Here is a 25599-nt window from a genome sequence, read left to right on the forward strand (position 1 = left end):
CCCCATGTCTCCTTCTTACCCCCCCCACTATGATATAACCCCATGTCTCCTTCTTACCCCCCCTCTATGATATAACCCCATGTCTCCTTCTTACCCCCCCTCTATGATATAACCCCATGTCTCCTTCTTACCCCCCCCCACTATGATGTAACCCCATGTCTCCTTCTCTCCATCCCTCCCCACTGTCAAACAGAAGCAAGATGTTCTCAACCAAGTAAGCCACAGCCCCTAGTGGGGGTCTGCATGATCTTTTGTTTCTGTATCTAACACTACAGACTGCATGTAACATACTTAACCCTGTATCATCAGAGACACCAACCCAACCTGCTGACACCACCAGTCAGAGGGCACGGGTCAAAGATTAGGGGTCAGGGGTCAGTTCCAGTTGTACTACGGTACCAATAATGCTCTATCACCCAGTCCGAGGTCAAAGGTCAGGGGTCAGGTCCAGTGCTTCTGTATGTCTGCTATGTTTCTTTGTGATGCTCAACTTACCAACATGTAACAACAGTGTGTCCATAACACAGGAATGTTGTGTCTAGGTTTTTTTTTCTACGGCAAGGCTAATGGCACCGATCACTGTGTGAATGCCAGTTCAGACAACCTCATGCTGTTTCTGTAAAGGTATCTTCCCTGAGGAATCTCTGTGAGGCATTTTACTATGTCTGCCTGCTGATGAAGTGACTCAGGATTGTTTCTGTGTACTGTCTGTATGCCTTTTACGTTTGAACGTTTCATTCACATTAACATTTTAAAGGTTGGCTAAAATGTCAGCCTACCATCCAACTGATTTATGTTTTCTCCAAATGGGTGATTTCCTGACTCTTCTCAGCCGTATGGTTTTATTCAGAGTCCCAAAAGCGATAAGTGTTATCATCATGCGCTGTGCTGTAGAGAGGTGACATACTCATCTAAAATGCAATACTGCAGATCATCAATAAAACTCTCAGCATTACAATACAGGAAAACTACTTTTCTAAAGGTTTCATTCCTCTTATATACTGAAACTGAGTTTCAGCATTATGCTTCCCACTGGGCACACACTGGTTGAAACAACATTGTTTCCAGGTCATTTCAATGAAATTACGTTGAACCAATATGGAATAGACGTTGAATTGACATCTGTGCCCAGTAGGCTCTTTTATTTCTACTAAAGAAGTATGTGGTTCACAACACTTCGCACAGGTATTGCCGTCCCACATAAATCCAGTGAACAAATTAGTAATGTGATAGTATCTTTTATCCCATGGTGGTGTCCCTTCTTTCTGCTCGCCAGACCCTCTCTTGTTTACTCTATTAACACAAAAGGTACCTGACTTCTCTTGTCTTTCTCTCTCTCTCTATCTCTCCATCCCTCCATCCATCCGTGTGTCTGCAGCCCATAGATTACGAGGGTTTCCAGCTCTTCATGGCCACCTACCTGGAGAACGACATCCCTGAGGAGCTGTGTCAGCACCTGTTCACCTCCTTCAAGAGCAAGACAGGGGGCTGCTCTCCTGAGGTGCCCCGAGCAGGAGTAGGACTGCTGGGTAAGTAGTGTCCTACCTCACCCTGGTGGTCACTCATTCCGGCTAGGACTGTTTTAAAATGTTTCTCAATGTTTTCTCCCTACTGAACATGACCAGGGTAGATATCAACATAGTCTTTCCTGGCTCTCAGAAGTAGTTGCATTTGAACTGGGGTTGATTGAGTATCTGGTTCTTGTTGAATTAATGGATGGAGTTAGGCTAAATTGTTGGTACAGATGTGGCACCTTAATTTGATCACTCTTTTGTTGCTGAGAATTTTCCTGCACTACAGGAAATGCAGATGAGCTTCGTGATTTACATAAATTCATTGAAAATCCACACTAACTAACACACAGTTGGAGGATTTGCTGTGACAATATAGGTCAAATTAACATCCAACATTTGTAAAATACTGTATGTATTGGCCAAATTAGATTCCCTCTCAGGTTAACCCTGGTCTCAGAGAGCGTTTCCTTCTGCTACAGATTTGCCACTGAACAAAAAATCTCAAACACTTTCCAAACACACAATGCAAACACTGCCCGATGGTGCTGGAGTTGTCACAGACACGGACATCTTTAGGGTGGTTTACTTCCACTGTTCCTCACTACTGAGCAGCTGAACACTGGTGGACAGATTAGAGGATTCTAACCCCTCTCCAAATGGAGGGATGGGATGGAGAGATTTGCGTCCAAGCCCACCCAACCATCTGAAAGGGAGGGAGAGAGGGAGAGCGGGAGAGAGGGAGGGATTGGCGTGTTATTCCTCCTGTGGCTCCTCCATTGGGATCAGATGTGGAGAAGAAGAAGAAAAAGCAATGCAGCCTACACTGCCATCTGGTGGTTCTCGACTAACCTCTTTGAGGATGTCCTCTCTCTCTCTCTCTCTCGTCACATCATGGTTTTATTGTTCAGGACAAGAGAGGCTTGTGCTGCCTTGCCTGAATCAATCTCCTAGTCCCCAACCAAAAGAGACAGTTTTGTTGTGTGTTGGACAGGCAGGGGCCACAGTCTAGATTGGTGTTCTGCTTCCAAACAGACTGTCCACTTCTCTTTCATGAATTCCTATCCTGCTCATTGGCCTACAGCACCAGTAGAGAATGTTACTCTATGGCCAAAAGGAATCTGCTTCTTTGATGATCCTCATTACCATATCAATGCATTGGTTTGAAGAATGTTACTTTTTAGTCACTCCTATTTTCTAAGGTAGCGTAATTTGTCTCTAGTCATTGAAACACTAGCCTGCTCCTTTAGACTCCCTCTTTGCTATCTTATATTGCTTTATAAAATCTCTTCTCTTTAAAATGTCACCAGATTCATTGTGTTTTTACAGACAGGCATATAAGCTAACTAGATTTTTACGACATTTTATTATAGAGTTTCATTGAATTGGAAATGTACTGAATTTTGCCTTGGCTATGAATAGAATCCACCCTCACATTGCCAGACAATTCTAAATATACAGTGGGGAGAACAGGTATTTGATACACTGCCGATTTTGCAGGTTTTCCTACTTACAAAGCATGTAGAGGTCTGTAATTTTTATCATAGGTACACTTCAACTGTGAGAGATGGAATCTAAAAAAAATCCAGAAAATCACATTGTATGATTTTTAAGTAATTAATTTGCATTTTATTGCATGACATAAGTATTTGATACATCAGAAAAGCAGAACTTAATATTTGGTACAGAAACCTTTGTTTGCAATTATAGAGATCATGCGTTTCCTGTAGGTCTTGACGAGGTCTGCACACACTGCAGCAGGGATTTTGGCCCACTCCTCCATACAGACCTTCTCCAGATCCTTCAGGTTTCGGAGCTGTCGCTGGGCAATACGGACTTTCAGCTCCCTCCAAAGATTTTCTATTGGGTTCAGGTCTGGAGACTGGCTAGGCCACTCCAGGACCTTGAGATACTTCTTACGGAGCCACTCCTTAGTTGCCCTAGCTGTGTGTTTCGTGTCGTTGTCATGCTGGAAGACCCAGCCACGACCCATCTTCAATGCTCTTACTGAGGGAAGGAGGTTGTTGGCCAAGATCTCGCAATACATGGCCCCATCCATCCTCCCCTCAATACGGTGCAGTCGTCCTGTCCCCTTTGCAGAAAAGCATCCCTAAAGAAAAATGTTTCCACCTCCATGCTTCACGGTTGGGATGGTGTTCTTGCGGTTGTACTCATCCTTCTTCTTCCTCCAAACACGACGAGTGGAGTTTAGACCAAAAAGCTATATTTTTGTCTCATCAGACCACATGACCTTCTCCCATTCCTCCTCTGGATCATCCAGATGGTCATTGGGAAACTTCAGACGGGCCTGGACATGCGCTGGCTTGAGCAGGGGGACCTTGCGTGCGCTGCAGGATTTTAATCCATGACGGCGTAATGTGTTACTAATGGTTTTCTTTGAGACTGTGGTCCCAGCTCTCTTCAGGTCATTGACCAGGTCCTGCCGTGTAGTTCTGGGCTGATCCCTCACCTTCCTCATGATCATTGATGCCCCACGAGGTGAGATCTTGCATGGAGCCCTAGACCGAGGGTGATTGACCGTCATCTTGAACTTCTTCCATTTTCTAATAATTGCGCAAACAGTTGTTTCCTTCTCACCAAGCTGCTTGCCTATTGTCCTGTAGCCCATTCCAGCCTTGTGCAGGTCTACAATTTTATCTCTGATGTCCTTACACAGCTCTCTGATCTTGGCCATTGTGGAGAGGTTGGAGTCTGTTTGATTGAGTGTGTGGACAGGTGTCTTTTATACAGGTAACGAGTTCAAACAGGTGCAGTTAATACAGGTAATGAGTGGAGAACAGGAGGGCTTCTTAAAGAAAAACGAACAGGTCTGTGAGAGCCGGAATTCTTACTGGTTGGTAGGTGATCACATACTTATGTCATGCAATAAAATGCAAATTAATTACTTAAAAATCATACAATGTGATTTTCTGGATTTTTGTTTTAGATTCCGTCTCTCACAGTTGAAGTGTACCTATGATAAAAAATTACAGACCTCTACATGCTTTGTAAGAGGAAAACCTGCAAAAAATCGGCAGTGTATCAAATACTTGTTCTCCCCACTGTATCTCCTTCTCCTTCCCCTTTAACACAGTCTATATCACACTCCTTCTAGTGCAATTCTCTCACCTCCTCTCTTTCACATGCTCTCACTTTCTCTGTCTTGCTTTTCTTTCTCTGCTGTGTCTGCAGAGCCGCGATCCATTGATGCAGGTATCTCTATACAGACTGAAGTGGCCTGTGCCCCCATAACAGGTACCACTACCACTGCAGGACAACAGGACAATGTTTAGATATCCCTACTAAGACTCACGGGCCAGCTACTGTAACCATCTCCCTCACCAGTGTTTGGTTGTGACTTGTGATCAGTGTTTTGGCGCAGGTGACATGTGGTAGTAGTACTGTGTACCGTGGCTCTGTGGAATTGCGTTTATTGTAAACTGTTGTTTTGTATGTGGAATATACAGTGCATTCAGAAAGTATTCAGACCCCTTGACTTTTTCCACATTGTCTTACGTTACAGCGTTATTCTAAAAATGATTACATTAATTTTTTTCCTCATCAATCTACACACAACACCCCATAATGACAAATGTATTTTAAATAAAAAACAGAAATACTTTAGTTACATAAATATTCAGACCCTTTGCTGTGAGACTCGTAATTGAGCTCAGGTGCATCCTGTTTCCATTGATCATTCTTTCTACAACTTAATTGGAGTCCACCTGTGGTAAATTAAATTGATTGGACATTATTTGGAAAGGCACACACCTGTCTATATAAGGTCCCACAGTTGACAGTGCAGTCAGAGCAAAAACCAAGCCATGAGGTCAAAGGAATTGTCTGTAGAGCTCAGAGACAGGATTGTGTCGAGGCACAGATCTGGGGAAGGGTACCAAAACATTTCTGCAGCATTGAAGGTCCCCAAGAACACAGTGGCCTCCATCATACTTAAATGGAAGAAGTTTGGAACCACCAAGACTCTTCCTAGAGCTGGCCACCCGGCCAAACTGAGCAATCGGGGGAGAAGGGCCTTGGTCAGAGAGGTGACCAAGAAACCGATGGTCACTCTGACAGAGCTCCAGAGTTCCTCTGTGGAGATCGGACAACCTTCCAGAAGGACAACCATCTCTGCAGCACTCCACCAATCAGGCCTTTATGGTAGAGTGGCCAGATGGTAGCCACTCCTCAGTAAAAGGCACATGACAGCCCACTTGGAGTTTTCCAAAAGGCACCTTAAGGACTCTCAGACCATGAGAAACAAGATTATCTGGTCTGATGAAACCAAGATTGAACTCTTTGGCCTGAATGCCAAGCGTCACGTCTGAAGGAAACCTGGTCCCATCCCTACGGTGAAGCATGGTGGTGGCAGCATCATGCTGTGGGGATATTATTCAGTGGCAGGGACTGGGAGACTAGTCAGGCTTGAGGGAAAGATGAACGGAGCAAAGTACAGAGAGACCCTTGATGAAAACCTGCTCCACAGTGCTCAGGACCTCAGACTGAGGTGAAGGTTCACCTTCCAACAGGACAACGACCCTAAGCACACAGCCAAGACAACGCAAGAGTTGCTTCGGGACAAGTCTCTGAATGTCCTTGAGTGGCCCAGCCAGAGCCCGGACTTGAACCCGATCAAACATCTCTGGAGAGGACTGAAAATGGCTGTGCAGCAACACTCCCCATCCAACCTGACAGAGCTTGAGAGGATCTGCAGAGAAGAATGGTAGAAACTCCCCAAATACAGGTGTGCCAAGCTTGTAGCGTCATACCCAAGAAGACTTGAGGCTGTAATCGCTGCCAATGGTGCTTCAACAAAGTACAGAGTAAAGGGTCTGAATACTTACGTAAAAATAATATGTCCACATTTTATTTTTTATACATTTGCAGAAATTTTATAAAAACCTGTTTTTACTTTGTCATAAAAACCTGTTTTTGCTTTGTCATGATGGGGTGTTGTGTGTAGATTGATGAGAAAAAAATTATATTTAATCCATTTTAGAATAAGGCTGTAACGTAACAATGTGGAAAAAGTCAAGGGATCTAAATACTTTCCGAATGCACTGTATCTCACTTGTTTTGTCTATTATTGTTGTGAAAAAGAGAAAGACAATTCAGTTGTTGGTTTTTGTGAAATACTGAGTTTTCTCTTTGTCAGTTTGATTCTCTGTTCATGGCCCTTGATTGGAAAGTGAGTCAGCTTTATTTTCTGTTCATCCTCAATGCTGAATGTCTGCTTTCATAAACACAACTGTTTGGAAAGTAACCATTTCACTGCCTACCTATTCTGTCTTTCCTGAAATCCTATTTTCTCCCTCCTCTCTGTCTTCTAGGAATGAATGGGAAGAGCATCCTGACAGCCATGGGTCGACCCATGCCGGAGCCTTCCACTGTGATGGCCTCATGTTCAGGTGTCGTATCCACCTCTCCCTGCTCCTCTCGTTCCTCCTCAAAGCGCTCTGGGACATGGGCCAATACGCCCGGGGTGCCCTACCGCACACCTGCCTGCACCCAGGCCAAACCCTCCACAGGCAGCAGTAGTAACGCCCTGACCCCCACCCCAGCCAAGTCCCCAGCCTCCCCTCGCCTCTCCCCAGGTAAACACCTTGTTCAGGTGCTGTAGCAAATTATGCTGTTTTACTGGAAAAGTTGTAACGCATGCTGTATTAGGCTGCCGTATTAGACTGCCGTATTAGACTGCCGTATTAGGCTGCCTTATTAGACTGCCGTATTAGACTGCCGTATTAGACTGCCGTATTAGGCTGCCGTATTAGACTGCCGTATTAGACTGCCTTATTAGACTGCCGTATTAGGCTGCCAGATTAGACTGCCGTATTAGGCTGCCAGATTAGACTGCCTTATTAGACTGCCGTATTAGGCTGCTGTATTAGACTGCCGTATTAGACTGCTGTATTAGGCTGCCATGTTAGACTGTTGTATTAGACTGCCGTATTAGACTGCCGTATTAGACTGCCGTATTAGGCTGCCTGATTAGACTGCCTTATTAGACTGCCTTATTAGGCTGCCGTATTAGGCTGCCGTATTAGACTGCCGTATTAGACTGCCGTATTAGACTACCGTATTAGACTGCCGTATTAGACTGCCATATTAGACTGCTGTATTACTGTTGTATTAGACTGCCGTATTAGACTGCCGTATTAGACTGCCGTATTAGACTGCTGTATTACTGTTGTATTAGACTGCCATATTAGACTGCCGTATTAGACTGTTGTATTAGACTGCCGTATTAGACTGCTGCATTAGACTGCCGTATTAGACTGCCGTATTAGACTGCTGTATTAGACTGCCGTATTAGACTGCTGCATTAGACTGCCGTATTAGACTGCCGTATTAGACTGCCGTATTAGACTGCCATATTAGACTGCCGTATTAGACTGCCGTATTAGACTGCTGTATTAGACTGCCGTATTAGACTGCTGTATTAGACTGCCGTATTAGACTGCTGTATTAGACTATGAATTCCAGTGATATCAATGTTACTGCACTGTCATGCCTGGGACATTACTAATGCCACAACAAATAACTCCCTCTACAAATTCTACTGATTTTCACTCATAGCAAGGCATTTTAGCAGTTTGATAAAGTGTGGCTATAATGCCTGAGCTGTGGCCATTGGTGTCTGTTAGTTCAATACTTTGTAAAGAAGGCGAATGTAGGGCATGTGTACTGATAGCTACCTCAGCTATACCAACTTTACACAGGGATGAGATTAATTAGATTTGTTTTACATGTGGCTATCACATCATATCACCATATCAATATCACCATATCAATATCACCTTCTCAATATCACCATATGAATATCACCATATCAATATCACCATATCAATATCACCATATTAGTATAACATATTAATATCAACATATCAATATCACCATATCAATATCACCATATCACCATATCCATATCACATCACAATTTGCCATGTTGCTTAGTAATGCTTGTGGTCATTACTGTATGACATCACCATCTCTCATGGATACCCCTTGTTCCATTCCTCTCCCACAGAGAGAATCATAGTGGAGAAGAGGTGGAGCCCGTCCCCCTTACCTTCCCCCCAGGTGGTGTTTCTGAAGGACATCGTGTGTTACCTGTCCCTACTGGAGAGGGGCACACCAGAGGACAAGCTGGAGTGTGAGTTACAGCGTCTAATTACTAGTGTGTAAACAACCAAGGTATTTGAGAGAGGTCGGTCATGTAGAGGAGTCCAAAGGTGTCACCTAAACTTCTCAGAAAGATCCTCCCACAATCTGAGTGGATAAGTCAATTCATTCATTCAGGTAGGAAGTAATTTTTCCAGCTCTATTTCAGACACCAAATACATGCGGGCTGTCACACATACACACACACACACACACCTGCCAGTAGTAGCCTCAGCACTCAGCAGTACAGTGTGTGTGAGAGAGTGAGAAACAGGTTGTCAGCAGTGAGTCAGGAGTCAGGCTCCCCTTGGGATTAGCTCAGCCTCAGCACCTGTCCGCGTTAGCCCATGGACATCCTAAGCCCTGGTGTGTCCAATAGACTTCTTTAGCGTTGGGAGATATATCCGCACACTCTGACACAGCTAATCACTGCTAACTGCTTCCAACATCCCAACAACACAGGAGTACGTGTCACGCTCTATTACATCCCCTGCTCCAACACAGGAGTGGTGTTGTGTCACACTCTAATACTTCCCCTGCTTTCCAGAGTGAGGATCTGACTAGGAATGCAAGTGGTGCTGACAGACAGGGGTTCATTACAGCTGAATCATGGGGTCCCTTTTCTCTTGTTCCCTCCAGTCATGTTCCGGCTGTACGACACAGATGGCAACGGAGTACTGGACAGCTCGGTGAGTGGCCCTCTCTTCTCTTCTCTTCTCTTCTCTTCTCTTCTCTTCTCTTCTCTTCTCTTCTCTTCTCTTCTCTTCTCTTCTCTTCTCTTCTCTTCTCTTCTCTTCTCTTCTCTTCTCTTCTCTTCTCTTCTCTTCTCTTCTCTTCTCTTCTCTCCTTTCTTCTGTTCTGGTCTATCCTTTCCTCATCTCCTCTCCTCCCCTCTCCTCTCCTGTCCTGCCCTCGCAGCTCCTCTCCTCTCCTCTCTTCTTATGCAGTGCTAAGTTCAGTGCAATTAGAACAACCCTGTTACAGTACTTATTTCCTCTGAACTCCAGTTGCTTCATTCTTAGATCCATGCAACAGTATACAGAGTCGATGTGCAGAGGTATGAGGTAATTGAAGTCGATATGTACATATAACTAGGAATAAAGTGACAGATAGTAAACAGTAGCAGCAAGCGTATGTGAATCCAGGTGAAAGCTATGATCCCTTACTGATGTCACTTGTTAAATCCACTTCAGTCAGTGTAGATGAAGAGGAGGAGACAGGTTAAAGAAGGATTTTTAAGCCTTGAGACAATTGAGACGGATTGTGTATGTGTACCATTCAGAGGGTGAATGGGCAAGACAAAATATTTCAGTGCCTTTGAACAGGGTATGGTAGTAGGTGCCAGGTGCACCGGTTTGTGTCAAGAACTGCAATGCTGCTGGGTTTTTCACATTCAACAGTTTCCCGTGTGTATCAAGAATTGTCCACCACCCAAAGGACATCTAGCCAACTTGACACTACTGTGGGACACTTTCGGCTCCTTGTAGAGTCCATGCCCCGATGAATTGAGGCTGTTTTGAGGGCAAAAGGAGGTGCAACTCAATATTAGCAAGGTGTTCCTAATGTTTTGTACACTCAGTGTATTTAGTCAACGAGGGCAGGGTAGTTAATCATTCTGGTCTACGCTGAGCTGAACTGCCTCCTGGTGTCCAGGAATAGAAATCATGAATCAACAGTCAGAGGATACTGTCATCATAGGATGATGTGAATGTGGATGATATCAGAGGATACTGTCATCATAGGATGATGTGAATGTGGATGATATCAGAGGATACTGTTATCATAGGATGATGTGGATGATATCAGAGGATACTGTCATCATAGGATGATGTGGATGTGGATGATATCAGAGGATACTGTTATCATAGGATGATGTGGATGATATCAGAGGATACTGTCATCATAGGATGATGTGGATGTGGATGATATCAGAGGAAACTGTGTCGTAGAAATATTTGACTAATAGATAATCAACTTAAAAATATCTCTCAAGACACCGGAGCTTGTGAATTCAAGAATTAGACTTTATTGCATAACAAAGCCGAGCTAGCCCCATGGAACAACTGTCTCTCTCTGGCTTAGAGATCTCTTATATACATACACACAAATGAAAAAACATGCGTACATTCCTAACTTTTTTCAGTTCTGCACCACCCTTCTTTTTCAATGTCCAGCTGTCACACAATGTCCACTCCAAAATGTCATGAATGCTTTTTTTCTATATGAAGCCTCTCATTCTATCATTCTATTGGCTGCGTGGCTTAGGCCCCTTCTTAAAAAAAGAACTAATGTAATGCATACCATGTGTCTATAACAAACCCATGGGCCACAGTTTGAGAGCCCCTGTGAAAGAACACATGCATTCATTTAAAACACAGCATATACTCCATATCTATATTCCTTATTTAAGCATGTATCTGGATTATAAAATATCAAACATGTTCATTCTGTTTCACCATTATCATTTCATAACACATTATAAAACATATCCATTAATACTTAAACATGATTTAAACATGTCATCCATAACCCATTCTCAACCACATACATTTAAACATTTATCATTCATCATCCTCCTCGGCCCCTGAGATTATGTGCATGTGGCCATGTGTCAGGTCATAAGGTCATAAGCACAAAAAATGATAACACTAGTTCCATTGTTACTCCAATCTCCACACACGTCATTGACATACCCAGCCCAGCTGCAGGGAGTTTATGAAAAACACATAAATGTCTCTGCTCTGTATTAACCCTTCAACTGGTTCTCAATCCATAAACATTTTAAGGCATATAGGTTTTTAATTCTACAACATATGTACTTGAAAATCATATATATATTTCCCCCCTCTGGGACTTTTAAGTCCCAACCAATAAAACAAAAGATAACATAAAATGAGTGTAAGCATGTGCATATACTTATTCTTAGCCTTGCCATCTGTGGTTACATTTTATAAGAATATATATTCAGACCAATGTATCTTCCTCATTGTCTGACCCATCCTGATGAGGACCCATAGCCCAGTCAGGTATTGATTACAAGTCTAGAAGGTTTTCCTCTAAATTAACCTCCACATTTTCCTGTCGGGCTTCGTAACCATGGCAGGCCCATCCACCCCCAGGAACAACTCCATACAAACATTCAGGATTCCCAAATTCCCAAAATGTCCCATATTTATTTACCTACTGTCATGGCGCTCCCTGAACTGGGTGTATCTCTTTATAAACAATGCTCCCCACTTTTGTTTGGTTATAGCCCTTCCCATATATGTGTTAGTATCCTATCACATCAACACATGCAACTTTGTCTTAACAATAATATCTAGGACATGTTTAAGAATGGTGTCAATATCTTTAGCTTACATAACCTTTTTCACCCATATCACAAGTATTATAACAATCAAAATAATCAATATCCATATCTAATCAAGTAATTGCCATGTCAACATCACTAAGCATTAATATTAATAAGTTATTCAGATCAGTCAGTCCACTTATAATTTATAATCATAATCAAATTAATTACCCAAAACATTAATTAGTCACCTTTGTTCCATCATTCAAAGTTAAAACTCTCACCTTGGCACATATTAACACTGGCCGAATGTATATTTATATTATAATAATTCTAGCATTAACTTCCTCATAACGAGAATTACAACAGATCAGTACCCTAATGCATTGTCCAAATTACTATAAATTTAGTAGTGTATAATACCTCCTTAATCAACATACTACCTCAACTAACACTCCCTTCCTCTACCGGCACTCAATCTTCTGGCGTCTTCATTATGTTCTTCAGATAGCTTCATAGTTCATCTTGGATTACCCATAGCAATGTCCCAATTCCAATGTCACACCTGAACCGCCACACCTCCACCATCATCCTGTTTTGTCCATGTGCAAACCAGTATACCCAAACTAGGAAGAACGTTGTATTTGCATAGACCTCTTTCCTCACATTCTAGAAAGAAAAGGCACAAAAGAGAAGGCAATTGATTGCTTTGATTTGATGCTGGATTCAGGTCTCCTGGCAGAAGTAGTCAGACAGGAACGTCTTCAACGCCTTTGTTGTTCCTCTTCAGCCGAGTAGAGGATTTTTGGTTTTTATTGAGGTTTACACCGTTCTGGGCCAAATGATCTCTGCAATGCATTACGACACCATCCGTAGCAACCTCAGGAAAGGACAGATCATAACAGTTCAGTTGAGTTAATTTCCAATCCAAAACATCCCTATTAACATTGTCTACATGACAAATCATTATGTTTCACATTCTCCCTTGAATTCTCCCAAATTATATAACCCAATTGTTTTATTGTAACATTCCTACATTTTTGCTCATACTCTATTTGACCTTACTCTGGTGTTTCCCTTTCCTTGTTCCTATTCTAACAATTGCTTACACTTCTCTCCTCATCCTGGTTGATCATAAAATTGTTTATATTTAGGATTTCCTAAATATTACAAACATTCTGCTGGCCAATATGGTCTTTCCGAGTTCCTTATATGACAAAAGTTGTAGTTGAATCATAACACAGTCCTAGTAACTGTGAAGATTTTGAACTACTGTTAATTCTTTAAACGGAGATGTGGTGCATATTAGACTATTTTCTTTATTCAATTGTAATATAATATATTGTACTCATCTATATCAATCATTGTTTAACGGCTCCTTCAATTCCCTTTCTTCTGTATTTGGTATAGCTCTAACATATACAGGGTTTAATGCACTTTCCCAAGGAATAACTACTCCAATAACACTTCCCCCTGGAAATCTAACACCAAATACTACATCAAATTGTTTATCTAAGTCTTGGACTGTTCTCCTTATGTCTATGATTCACCTGTCTCTTTCTTTCATTATCTTAAGGTCACACTACCCCATGTGACTTCCCCATACTCTTTGTGCTGGTTTCTCACACACCAATAATATTTTAACCCTTGTATTTTAATAGTGATCCCTTCCTGTATTTTTAGTTATGGTTCCTGCCTGTGCAAGAATATACATTCTAATCCTGTCTATCTCCCTTCTATGTCTTGTTCTTCTGCTCTTTATTATTATCAGTACTCCATTCCCCTTATTCTCAGGTAACTAGTCAAGTGTAGAGAAATCAATGATAAGGATATCTGGTGCGTCTTGGAGGTCTGGAATCTCTCGGTGGTCTGGAATCTCTCGGTGGTCTGGAAGGTCCTTAAAGTCTCTTAATCATCAGTTCCCTCACTCTGGTACAATGGTTAAGATGATACCCGATACTCCCCTCTATCCGTACCATCGTTGGTATAACCTGGACAACGATGTGTATGGTCACTTCAGTTGTTAACCTTCCCCCGTCACTAGGGTCTCCGGATTAGCCAGAGTCCCTCTCAATCTATCGACATCGGTCTGTGAAAAGTGTCCTTCAATCAGCCTACCCATAGGGAAGCTCAGAGTTACTGCTGCAAAGACACAAGCACAGACACACACAAAAAACAACAATGCTACCCAATGGCTGAGGTTGGAACACTCCTATAGTGGGAAACATGAATCTAAGTATCTGTCTCCACCACTTTTACCATCATTAAGGTAGCCAACAACACCTGGTACAGGCCCCTCCACATAGGGTCTTTCCAGCTCTTTCTTCTGTAGTCTTTTGCCATCACATAGTCTCCAGGGCACAGAAAATACTCAGATTATCCTACTCAGTTGGGCATAGTTATCTTCACCCATGAAAAGAAAATCTTAAGAACATTGTTAGGTTAGGTGAGACACAGTATGCTACTCATGTCCTCTCATCCGTCAAGAGAAGCCTTGAGATTATGAAGCACACCTGCTTCCAGCTTGTTCTAGTTCACTTATCTCATAGACAGACCACCTCTACACCATGCCTCCTATCACAAAAACAAAAATGATTTAACCTAACCCATAACACATTATTACTACTGCTCATATCCTTAATACACCTTGCATATTTCCCCACAAAACCATAATAAAACATTAAAACCTCTGTAATCCCAACTTCCCCCCTTGGACACATGCATCACATCGTGATTCATGTGTACAAAAAACAAAACAAAACAATATTGCCTATCAAACCTAAAATAATAACTAACCTTAAAATGACACCCCTTGAGCATATCTTTACTTAACTGTATTCCATAACACTATTCAAGGAATACCTCTCCTTCAGGGCTAACCCTCTCACTTCATCCTTGTCCTGTTTCGACTAATTTATATATAGGATTTTTTCCAAATTATAAACTTCTTCACAATTATCCTTATTTTATCTAACTCCCTAATTCAGCATGCCTCTAGAATTCATAGTGCGGGTGATCAGGTCGCACTATAAAGCCAGGACAGATTTCAGAGGTCATTGAAATCATTCAATGAATTGTTTCATCCAATAGTATACTACTCCTAACAACCATCAAGACCTTTCATAAATGTTGTAATTCCTTAGGACAGCTCTTTTCAAAATAAATCACACATATTTACTTATCCCTCAGTAAATAAAACCCAAATTACATGTGTATGCCCCTTTAAGATATTTCACTTCCATCCCATCAAAAAAAAAAAAATAGAAATAAAAATCCTATACAACTAACATTTCATACTAAGTAGTTTGTTTGTGGTTATTTGAACACCATATAGTAAAACAATAAACAAACAAAAATGGCCAGGCCTTATTTATTTTGGTAGCTCCATATGACAACCTAAAAATAAAACTACTTAATTTTACTAACTAGTTCCACCCTAGCCTACAGACTTTTTAAACCTCCCAATAAAGAAATCCCCATGTTCCTGGAAGAGAAAGTATACATGTCGTTAACATATAATCAACAATCCAAAGATAGTAATTACACACAAAACATCATACATATATCCCCAGTCCTATCTCATCAACAATCATTAACCCCAGCATCAATTAAAAATAGTTTGATACGTCTTGTCCTACCTTACCCCTAACATAATATTATAGGAGACTCCCATCAACCCTTAAAAGAAACTCCCACTTAGAAGACACTAGATAATAACACATTTTATTAAGTTAACTACACCTTCCACTATAAACCTATAACCCCATTTTAGTAATTTAACGTCGCAAACTGTTGCATTGATGTTCTCTTTTTTTTTTCTTAAATATAAACTTATTGTTTCATAATCCAAAACCCATAAAAAGATGTCTACTTAATCCATCAAGCCAACAGCAACAACTACCTCCCATCGTTCAACGTACTATAAACAAATGATCGTTATCTGAAGTAATAAAACATCATCATAACTCACTGCTGTTTAAACAAACTATATAATGTCATAATAAAATGATCAATTATCAAATATCGTTCCTTATTCAACTATCGAGACATGTTCTTCATTAGTTAATCGTCTCCACAAAGCAATACTACCTAATAACATATTCTCATTCTCCTAAGTAGAAATAATGACTCCTATTAAACAATCCCATTCAACATCAAGTCAACCTGTCTCATCACCCAATTAACTTATTTTTTAAACCCTCTACAATATCTATCATACTCTACCGCTAATTTTCCTCATAATGGTACCTTAACAGATGACAAATTATTTTATATTTATAGTAAAAACCAATAAAACATCCAATTCACCAATATGCAATTTCAATTACTATGTTATCCTATCCGACATGGATTGGTAGGACAACATCTTTCCTATAATGTTATCAATGAAACCAGTAATTCACATCAATAACATCAATGTAAAAGATTTGCTTTCTGTCCCCTACTGGATTCGAACCAGGGACCCTCTGCACACATTGACAACATTCACCACCGAAGCACCGTTACCCGTCGCTCCACCAATGCCACACAAAGCATCTACTTCCAGTTCATAGAGCACGTGACGTCACCCAACGAAAACCACACTAGCTCTCACCGCTAACTAGCTAGCAATTTCCTGCCGATAATAATAATAATAATAATAATAATAATATGCCATTTAGCAGACGCTTTTATCCAAAGCGACTTACAGTCATACAAAATACGCGATCCTTGTACACCTAACTTAACCCATAATGTCCCTTATAGCATTCTCACGTTTCAGCAAGCCCCAATGTTCAACACCCACAGACAAAAATGGAAATTCTTCCATTTTTCCTAGCAGACCCAATAGAACACACTTTCAAACAGCGTTCTGCATTTACCTCTATCATAGGGTTTAAAAACGAACTTAACAACATTAATCATCCTAAATTGCCATAGTAACATCATGTTTGGTTCAGTTGATCTATTACCATATAAGACATTCACTTCTCCATGCGTCGTAAACTATATCCTATTTCTCTTGTAACCAACTAAAATCATAGCCACGCAATTAAACCATCACCCCGCCATTACAGAATGAATGAGATCTATTAATCTATCCTTTCTAAGTAAGCTACAAGTAACACCAAACACTTGCTGTAGTTTACCATCATATATTGAAATCATCCATTTAGCACAATCCAATTTATTTATAGACATATTCCACCATTGTCACTCCTTTAATCTAGCAAAACCTTATTCAATGACTAAAAATTACTACCACGTACTCTCCTCTCCGTTAACATTTTAGTCATTTAGCAGATGCTCTTATTCCAAGCGACGCACAATTAGTGGGCTCATACATTATTATACTTATACTAGCCCCCCTTGGGAATCGAACACCCAACCCTGGCGTTGCATGCACCGTGCTCTACCAACTGAGCTACAGAGGACCACAGATGAGCGTATAGTGCCTTTTTCTGATAATGTTATAATTGTAGCCTATTGCATTACTTTAGTTTAAAATATAAGTTTGTTTATTCAACAAATCTAGAACCCACTATAAATTGATGCTATTCACTCAGCTTATAATAGCCAAAGCTCCTTGCATCCCCTAGTTCACGCAACGAAAATACATTATCATTCTACAATTCACCAACTATTCGCATACATTACTGGTGTCACGCGAACCATAGAATAAAGTGATAACAATTAGAATTTTGTCAAATAAATGTTTTCCATCCAGCTATTCAAACTTGCTTTAAATAACTCTTTCAGCTCGATACAGTCAAGCAAGTATGACTCTCTTTTAACCGGAAACTAGTTCATGGCATTAGTAAAGTCTATTCACATCCCAACAATAACTAATAATATATGTATATTCATAATATTAAAATACCTTACTTTCATTCCAGTCTACCTAAACAATTCAAATTATGGCCAAATCTCTTATCCAAATTGCCAGTCCGCTATTCAAATGTAACTGTCCTTTCTGATTTAGACTATAGACACTCCTCCTTTCTCGTTGAATAAGTGAGTCCTTCAGTCTGAAAAGACGCAGGCTACTAGATCGTCCAATCTTATCCTGACTGTTCCTTCAATCTAAACAACCCACAACTATAGCTAAACTATACTTAGAAAACCTAGACTCTGTTCAGCGATGCAGAATCTATGCTTTATTGAAATGACAAGTTAATCCTCCTTTATTCCAATGATAATGGTCAGTAGTTTTAGTATCTGGCACATACCACACTTTATCAGAAAATAGCTTTGAAGGACACAGATCTCACACGCTCAACGTAATCAATTTAGCAGTCAACAAGTCAAACCTCACATTCATTGATTTGGAAACAGATCTAACGACCTAACCAAATGAATTATATATCTGCTTCTGAAATAATAAATAGTTTATTATAATGTTTAATTCTACCACATGTCCTATGTACTCTCTCCCATTTCCACGTACGTCTACGTGTTTGGGCAAGTCAACACCTATAATTTTATCCAATCCCTCGTATTAAATCACACTCACAGAAAATTCATTCTATTCCAATATATTCATATCTACCAAACCATTCATGTTTCTAATTATTCTTTATTGCCACAAATCAGTTAATCACCATCTAGTCTCAGCGGAACAAACAACAAATTACCCAAATCATTTCCCTCAGTCATAGAATCCTCCTAGAATCATATATGCTGGTCACTATTCCCTGATCTTACAAAATTCTATGACAGGCATTGTTGTACGAAACTCCAAGATATAATTTACAAGAAAAGCTTATTATTCCAACGTATATATAATTATCAAACACACCTATATATCTCATCATTCAAACTTCAGAGTGCGACTAATTTACATCATTATACCACTCTTATTCCATATTTATACAATGTTGTCCTCAAACGCCCTTAATTACTATTTGTATAACCTACAGGAATATCTTATTCTATCAAAGGGCCCAAATTTGGAATGTTAACCCTATCCTAGTTATTATTTTACTGTAGTCAATTTATCATAATACTGCATCACCTCTAAAGTTTCTAAATATAATGTCAGAAACATACCCTAACAGATTTATCAAAATACAATGCATAGACGTCATATGACCACACCGGTACACGTGACCTGTTCCTCCAACAGGATTTATTCTACTCCTCCTGGTAACGTGAATTTTCTACACTCAGTTGGTCAATGAATATCCACGCACCATTTATTCTTCTCTTTCCTAATGTGAGATTGGGCACACCCTTTCTCCATCAGACAGAAGCTTCAAACAACCTCAAATATATTTCCTTTCCTTACAGAAAGGCTATTTACTTGCAGGATTTCTTATTATTCTCACTCACACAGATGAGCAGCCACTTGTGCCCAAATGAATCAGACAGTTTAATGACTCACAGCCACCCAAGCAACCCATTCCCCATATGAGATGAGCAGACCTACTCTATATAACACTTTATCAAAATGTTGACGCCCTTGTAGCTATTTAACCCGTTCACCTACTCAGGATGACCGGTGTTACTCCAATTTATGGTGTCACCTACGCCGGATGACCTAACTTTTTTACCTGATCGACCCTACCTAATTTTGGCATCACCACAACACAGGATGATGCCCTACCTGCCCGTTCAGACCTCTGGAGTGCTAATTTTAGCTCTCCATAGCGCTATCCACAGGATTGATATTTATTTAGCCCAGGTGTTATACTTCCTCTACACACCTGGACTTCTACTACGCTTTCCTAAGCGACCTGTAAATTATGCCCTATTTTTTCTGTTACACTTCCTCAACACAGAAAAAGGAGCGGTATTACACAGGATTTCTGCCTACCTAAGCAGTCCTCAAGACGATTCACTTCCACGACACGTCTAAAGCGGTATCTGTAGGACTTAACATGTTATTGTCTGATCGCTCAACCAGCGGGACAACCACCCGTGCCGAAATGACTCAGACAAAGCGATCAGCAAGATGAATCTAATGAATCAAATGAATCAAATGAATCAAATGAATCAAATCAATCAAATCAATCAAATCAATTGAACAGACGGTTCAGACAAACAACAGCGACATGTATTCTTAAATTCAAAAGCTCCTAGTGTCTAATTTTCTGGTTCTTAAATTTGGAGAGACCTACTTGGTATTTCTTTAGATGTTGCCGAGCCCCGGATCGGACCACACAAACGTTATACTATATAAGTAAGAACTTGGCTTACCTTTTAAAAGCGGCCGCTTTTGTTTGCATGGTCCGTCCAAGCCGTTTCACAACTGCAGATGTATACCGTCTCTGATCCCTATTTTTCAACTCCTGGACAAGCTCGCCAATATGTCGTAGAAATATTTGACTAATAGATAATCAACTCAAAAATATCTCTCAAGACACCGGAGCTTGTGAATTCAAGAATTATACTTTATTGCATAACAAAGCCGAGCTAGCCCCATGGAACAACTGTCTCGCTCTGGCTTAGAGATCTCTTATATATATACACACAAATGAAAAAACATGCGTACATTCCTAACTTTTTTCAGTTCTGCACCACCCTTCTTTTTCAACGTCCAGCTGTCACACAATGTCCACTCCAAAATGTCATGAATGATTTTTTTCTATATGAAGCCTCTCATTCTATCATTCTATTGGCTGCGTGGCTTAGGCCCCTTCTTAAAAAAAGAACTAATGTAATGCATACCATGTGTCTATAACAAACCCATGGGCCACAGTTTGAGAGCCCCTGTGAAAGAACACATGCATTCATTTAAAACACAGCATATACTCCATGTCTATATTCCTTATTTAAGCATGTATCTGGATTATAAAATATCAAACATGTTCATTCTGTTTCACCATTATCATTTCATAACACATTATAAAACATATCCATTAATACTTAAATATGATTTAAACATGTCATCCATAACCCATTCTCAACCACATACATTTAAACATTTATCATTCATCATCCTCCCCGGCCCCTGAGATTATGTGCATGTGGCCATGTGTCAGGTCATAAGGTCATAAGCACAAAAAATGATAACACTAGTTCCATTGTTACTCCAATCTCCACACAAGTCATTGACATACCCAGCCCAGCTGCAGGGAGTTTATGAAAAACACATAAATGTCTCTGCTCTGTATTAACCCTTCAACTGGTTCTCAATCCATAAACATTTTAAGGCATATAGGTTTTTAATTCTACAACATATGTACTTGAAAATCATCTATAACTGTCATCATAGGATGATGTGGATGTGGATGATATCCGAGGATACTGTCATCATAGGATGATGTAGATGTGGATGATATCAGAGGATACTGTCATCATAGGATGATGTGGATGTGGATGATATTAGAGGATACTGTTATCATAGGATGATGTGGATGTGGATGATATCAGAGGATACTGTCATCATAGGATGATGTGGATGTGGATGATATCAGAGGATACTGTCATCATAGGATGATGTGGATGATATCAGAGGATACTGTTGTCTGGGTGACTTCATTTGTTTTCAAGGACAATCTTCCTGGGCATGCCACAATGTGGAGGATTTTTTTGTTTTCTAAAAGGAGAACATATGTGATTGTCTCTGTCAGTCTCTTGGTAGTAATGTTGTGCCCCATCTCTGTCTGTGGATGTGTGGATGAGTTCATTTGTTATCAAGAAGACGGCCACAGTGTTGTTGTTGTTGTGGTCTAATGTTTAGCTCTCTTCCTTTGTGTGTAGGAACTGGACCGCATCATCAATCAGATGGTCCACGTGGCAGAGTACCTGGAATGGGACTCTGCAGAGCTGCGACCGGTAAGGATGCACACAGCCTTGTGTGTCTTGTTTCCCCTGTTACCAAAGTTTTGTGGTGACCTGAAAAGGCTAGCTTAACTACAGTGATGAGGACATGTTGGATCATTAGAGTATTATAATTTGACAAGACTTTACTGGACTCATCCGCCGTCCTCCCCGTCTCCCTGTGTTCTAGATCCTGAAAGAGATGATGGAAGAGATAGACTATGACAGGGACGGAACAGTCACTCTGGAGGAGTGGATCAGAGGAGGCCTCACCACCATCCCTCTGCTGGTCCTGCTGGGCATGGAGACGGTGAGGGAGGGTGTGTGTGTGTGATATCATTTGATAATGGATGCCATACAGAGTGGCTTGCGAAAGTATTCACCCCCCTTGGCATTTTTCCTATTTTGTTGCCTTACAACCTGGAATTAAAATTGATTTGGGGGGGATTTGTATCATTTGATTTACACAACATGCCTACCACTTTGAAGATGCAAAATATTTTTTCTTGTTAAACAATCAAGAAATAAGACAAAAAAACAGAAAACTTGAGCGTGCATAACTATTCACCCCCCCAAAATCAATACTTAGTAGAGCCACCTTTTGCAACAATTACAGCTGCAAGTGTGGTGAGTGATTTTGAAGGAGTCAGGCGCAGGAGGGTAAATCACACAATAAAATATTTATTCTGAAAACACAGCGGTACGCAGCAATGCGTCAAACACTCCAGTGCGGAAATCAGGCGCACTGGAAACAACAAGGCACACGGATGAAATATCCAGGCGATACAAAATACAAAGAGCTCCACCAAGCTAATCTAACCTCCACAATAAACAATCACACACAAATACAAGGGGGCAGAGGGAACACTTATACAGGTACTGATGAGGGGATGTGTGTAATAAACAAGACAAAACAAATGGAAAAGAAGGCCGGTGACGACCCGAACAAGGAGAGGAGGCAGCTTCGGGGGAAGTCGTGACAGTACCCCCACCCCCCCCCCCAGGAGGACATGGAGCAGGGCGAGCCGGATGGCGACGGTGGAAATCCCGCAACAGGGAGGGATCGAGGATATCCCTCACCGGGACCCAACACCGCTCCTCCGGACCGTGACCCTCCCACTCCACGAGGTACTGAAGGCCCCCAACCCGACGCCTTGAATAAAGGATGGAACGGACGGAGTACGCCGGGGCGCCCTCGATGTCAAGAGAGGGCGGAGGGACCTCCCGCACCTCAGACTCCTGGAGCGGACCAGCCACCACTGACCTGAGGAGAGACACATGAAACTAGGGGTTAATACGGTAATCTGGAGGGAGTAGTAACCTATAGGTAACCTCGTTTATTTTCCTCAGGACTTTGAACGGCCCCACAAACCGCGGGCTCAGCTTCCAGCAGGGCAGGCCGAGAGCCAGACCCGATCACCCGGTACAAAGACCGGGCCCTCACTGCGGTGGCGGTGAGCGTTGGCCTTCTGGCGACACACGGCGCGCTGGAGGTGGACGTGAGCAGCGTTCCACGTCTCCTCTGCATGCCGAAACCAGTCATCCACCGCAGGAGCTTCGATCTGGCTCTGATGCCACGGTACCAGAACCGGCTGATAACCTAAAACACATTGAAATGGCGATAGGTTAGTGGAGGAGTGGCGGAGAGAGTTCTGTGCATATTCGGCCCATGGCAAGAACACCAACCATTCCACTGGCCGGTCCTGGCAATAGGACCGCAGGAACCTACCCACATCCTGATTCACCCGTTCCACCTGCCCATTAGACTCGGGGTGAAACCCAGAGGTCAGGCTGACCGAGACCCCAGACGTTCCATGAATGCCTTCCAGACCCTGGATGTAAACTGGGGACTCCGGTCAGACACTATGTCCAATTGCACCCCATAGTGCCGTAAGACGTGCGTAAACAGGGCCTCCGCAGTCTGCAGGGCCGTGGGGAGACCGGGCAGAGGAAGGAGGCGGCAGGCTTTTGAAAAGCGGTCCACAACGACCAGGATGGTGGTGTTACCCTGAGAGAGGGGGAGATCGGTGAGAAAATCAATACACAAGTGGGACCATGGCCATTGTGGAACTGGTAAGGGATGTAACTTACCCGCTGGGCGGTGCCTAGGTGTTTTACTCTGGGCGCACACCGAGCAGGAGGAGACATATACCCTCACGTCATCAGCCAAGGTAGGCCACCAGTACTTTCCGGTCAGGCAGCGCACTGTACGGCCGATACCTTGGTGACCAGAGGAGGGGGATGTGTGTGCCCAATAGATCAGACAGTCATGGACAAGAGACGGCACGTACCGCAGCCCAGCTGGGCACTGAGGTGGAGATGGCTCTGTGCGTAACGCTGGCTCTATGTCCGCGTCCACCACCCATACTACCGGCGCCACAATGCAGGAGGCCGGTAGTATGGGGGTGTTGTCTATGGGCCTCTCCTCTGTGTCGTACAGCCGTGACAGTGCGTCTGCCTTCACGTTCTTTGTACCCGGTATGTAGGACAGTATAAAATCAAACCGGGTGAAGAACAGGGCCAACCTGGCCTGGCGAGGGTTCAGCCTCCTCGCTGCCCAGATGTACTCCAGGTTACGGTGGTCAGTCCAGACAAGTAAAGGGTGTTTCGCCCCCTCGAGTCAGTGCCTCCAAACGGTCAGGGCTCTGACAACAGCTAACAGCTCCCGATCACCAATGTCGTAGTTCTGCCTTGCAGGGCTGAGCTTCTTGGAGAAGAAGGCACAGGGGCGGAGCTTGGGTGGCGTGCCCGAGCGTTGAGATAGGACAGCGCCTATCCCTACCTCGGACGCATCCACCTCCACTACAAACGGTAATGATGGATCGGGATGGACCAGTACCGGGGCTGAGGTGAACAGAGCCCTCAGATTACTGAAAGCCCTGTCAGCCACAGCACACCAGCGGAGCCGGACGGCCAACCCTTCAACAGAGAAGTGATGAGAGCTGCGACCTTGTCAAAGCCCCGGATAAACCTCCGATAGTAGTTGGCAAAGCCAATAAAGCGCTGCACCTCGTTTACCGTGGTTGTAGTCGGCCAATTACACACGGCTGAAATGCGATCTCCCTCCATCTCCACACCTGAGATGGTGATGAAGTATCCGAGGAAGGAGACGGACTGTTGGAAAAACAGACACTGTTCTGCCTTGGCATAAAGGTCATGTTCCAACAGTTGGCCCAGCACTTTGCGAACCAGGGACACATAATAATAATAATAATAATAATAATAATAATAATATAATAATATGCCATTTAGCAGACGCTTTTATCCAAAGCGACTTACAGTCATGTGTGAATACATTTTTACGTATGGGTGGTCACGGGGATCGAACCCACTACCCTGGCGTTACAAGTGCCATGCTCTACCAATGCTCAGCGCATGCTCGGCGCGCGTAGTGGAATACACCAGAATGTCATCGATGTAGACCACTACACCGCGACCAAGCATGTCCCGAAACACTTCGTTCACCAAGGACTTGAAGACTGATGGAGCATTCATCAAGCCGTACGGCATCACCAGGTATTCGTAATGCCCTGTGGTTGTGCTGAATGCTGTCTTCCACTCGTCCCCCTCTCGGACACGCACCAGGTTGTACGCACTCCGGAGATCTAATTTTGTGAAGAATCGCGCCCCATGCATTGACTCGATTACAGATGGAATGAGGGGTAGAGGATAACTATAACGAATTGTCCCCTTGTTCAGTGCTCGGTAAACAATGCAAGTGCGCAGCCCTCCGTCTTTCTTCTTCACAAAAAATTAACTTGAGGAGTTGAAGTGGAGGGACGTATGAACCCCTGGCGCAGGGACTCGGAGACGTATGTCTCCATCGCCTCCGTTTCAGCCTGCGACAGGGGATATACATGACTCCTGAGAGGCACAGCGTCTACCCAGAGG

The 25599-nt window shown here is 42.4% G+C and overlaps 1 protein-coding gene across 1 annotated transcript in view; it reads left to right on the top strand.

The window, feature by feature from the left end:
- The window catches only part of LOC311129626 (diacylglycerol kinase beta-like), a gene marked incomplete at its 5' end in the record, with an annotated part of 182349 nt that overhangs the window by 39771 nt on the left and 116979 nt on the right, over nucleotides 1-25599 (top strand). The window contains 8 exons of the mRNA XM_084161974.1: nucleotides 194-214; nucleotides 1379-1529; nucleotides 4704-4766; nucleotides 6842-7105; nucleotides 8539-8664; nucleotides 9312-9361; nucleotides 21649-21723; nucleotides 21899-22018. Coding sequence (XP_084018100.1) covers nucleotides 194-214; nucleotides 1379-1529; nucleotides 4704-4766; nucleotides 6842-7105; nucleotides 8539-8664; nucleotides 9312-9361; nucleotides 21649-21723; nucleotides 21899-22018 — 870 coding nt within the window. The remainder of the gene's footprint in view (nucleotides 1-193; nucleotides 215-1378; nucleotides 1530-4703; nucleotides 4767-6841; nucleotides 7106-8538; nucleotides 8665-9311; nucleotides 9362-21648; nucleotides 21724-21898; nucleotides 22019-25599) is intronic.

Source organism: Coregonus lavaretus, assembly GCF_964263955.1.
Source record: "Coregonus lavaretus genome assembly, chromosome: 5".
Taxonomy (NCBI): Eukaryota; Metazoa; Chordata; class Actinopteri; order Salmoniformes; family Salmonidae; genus Coregonus; species Coregonus lavaretus.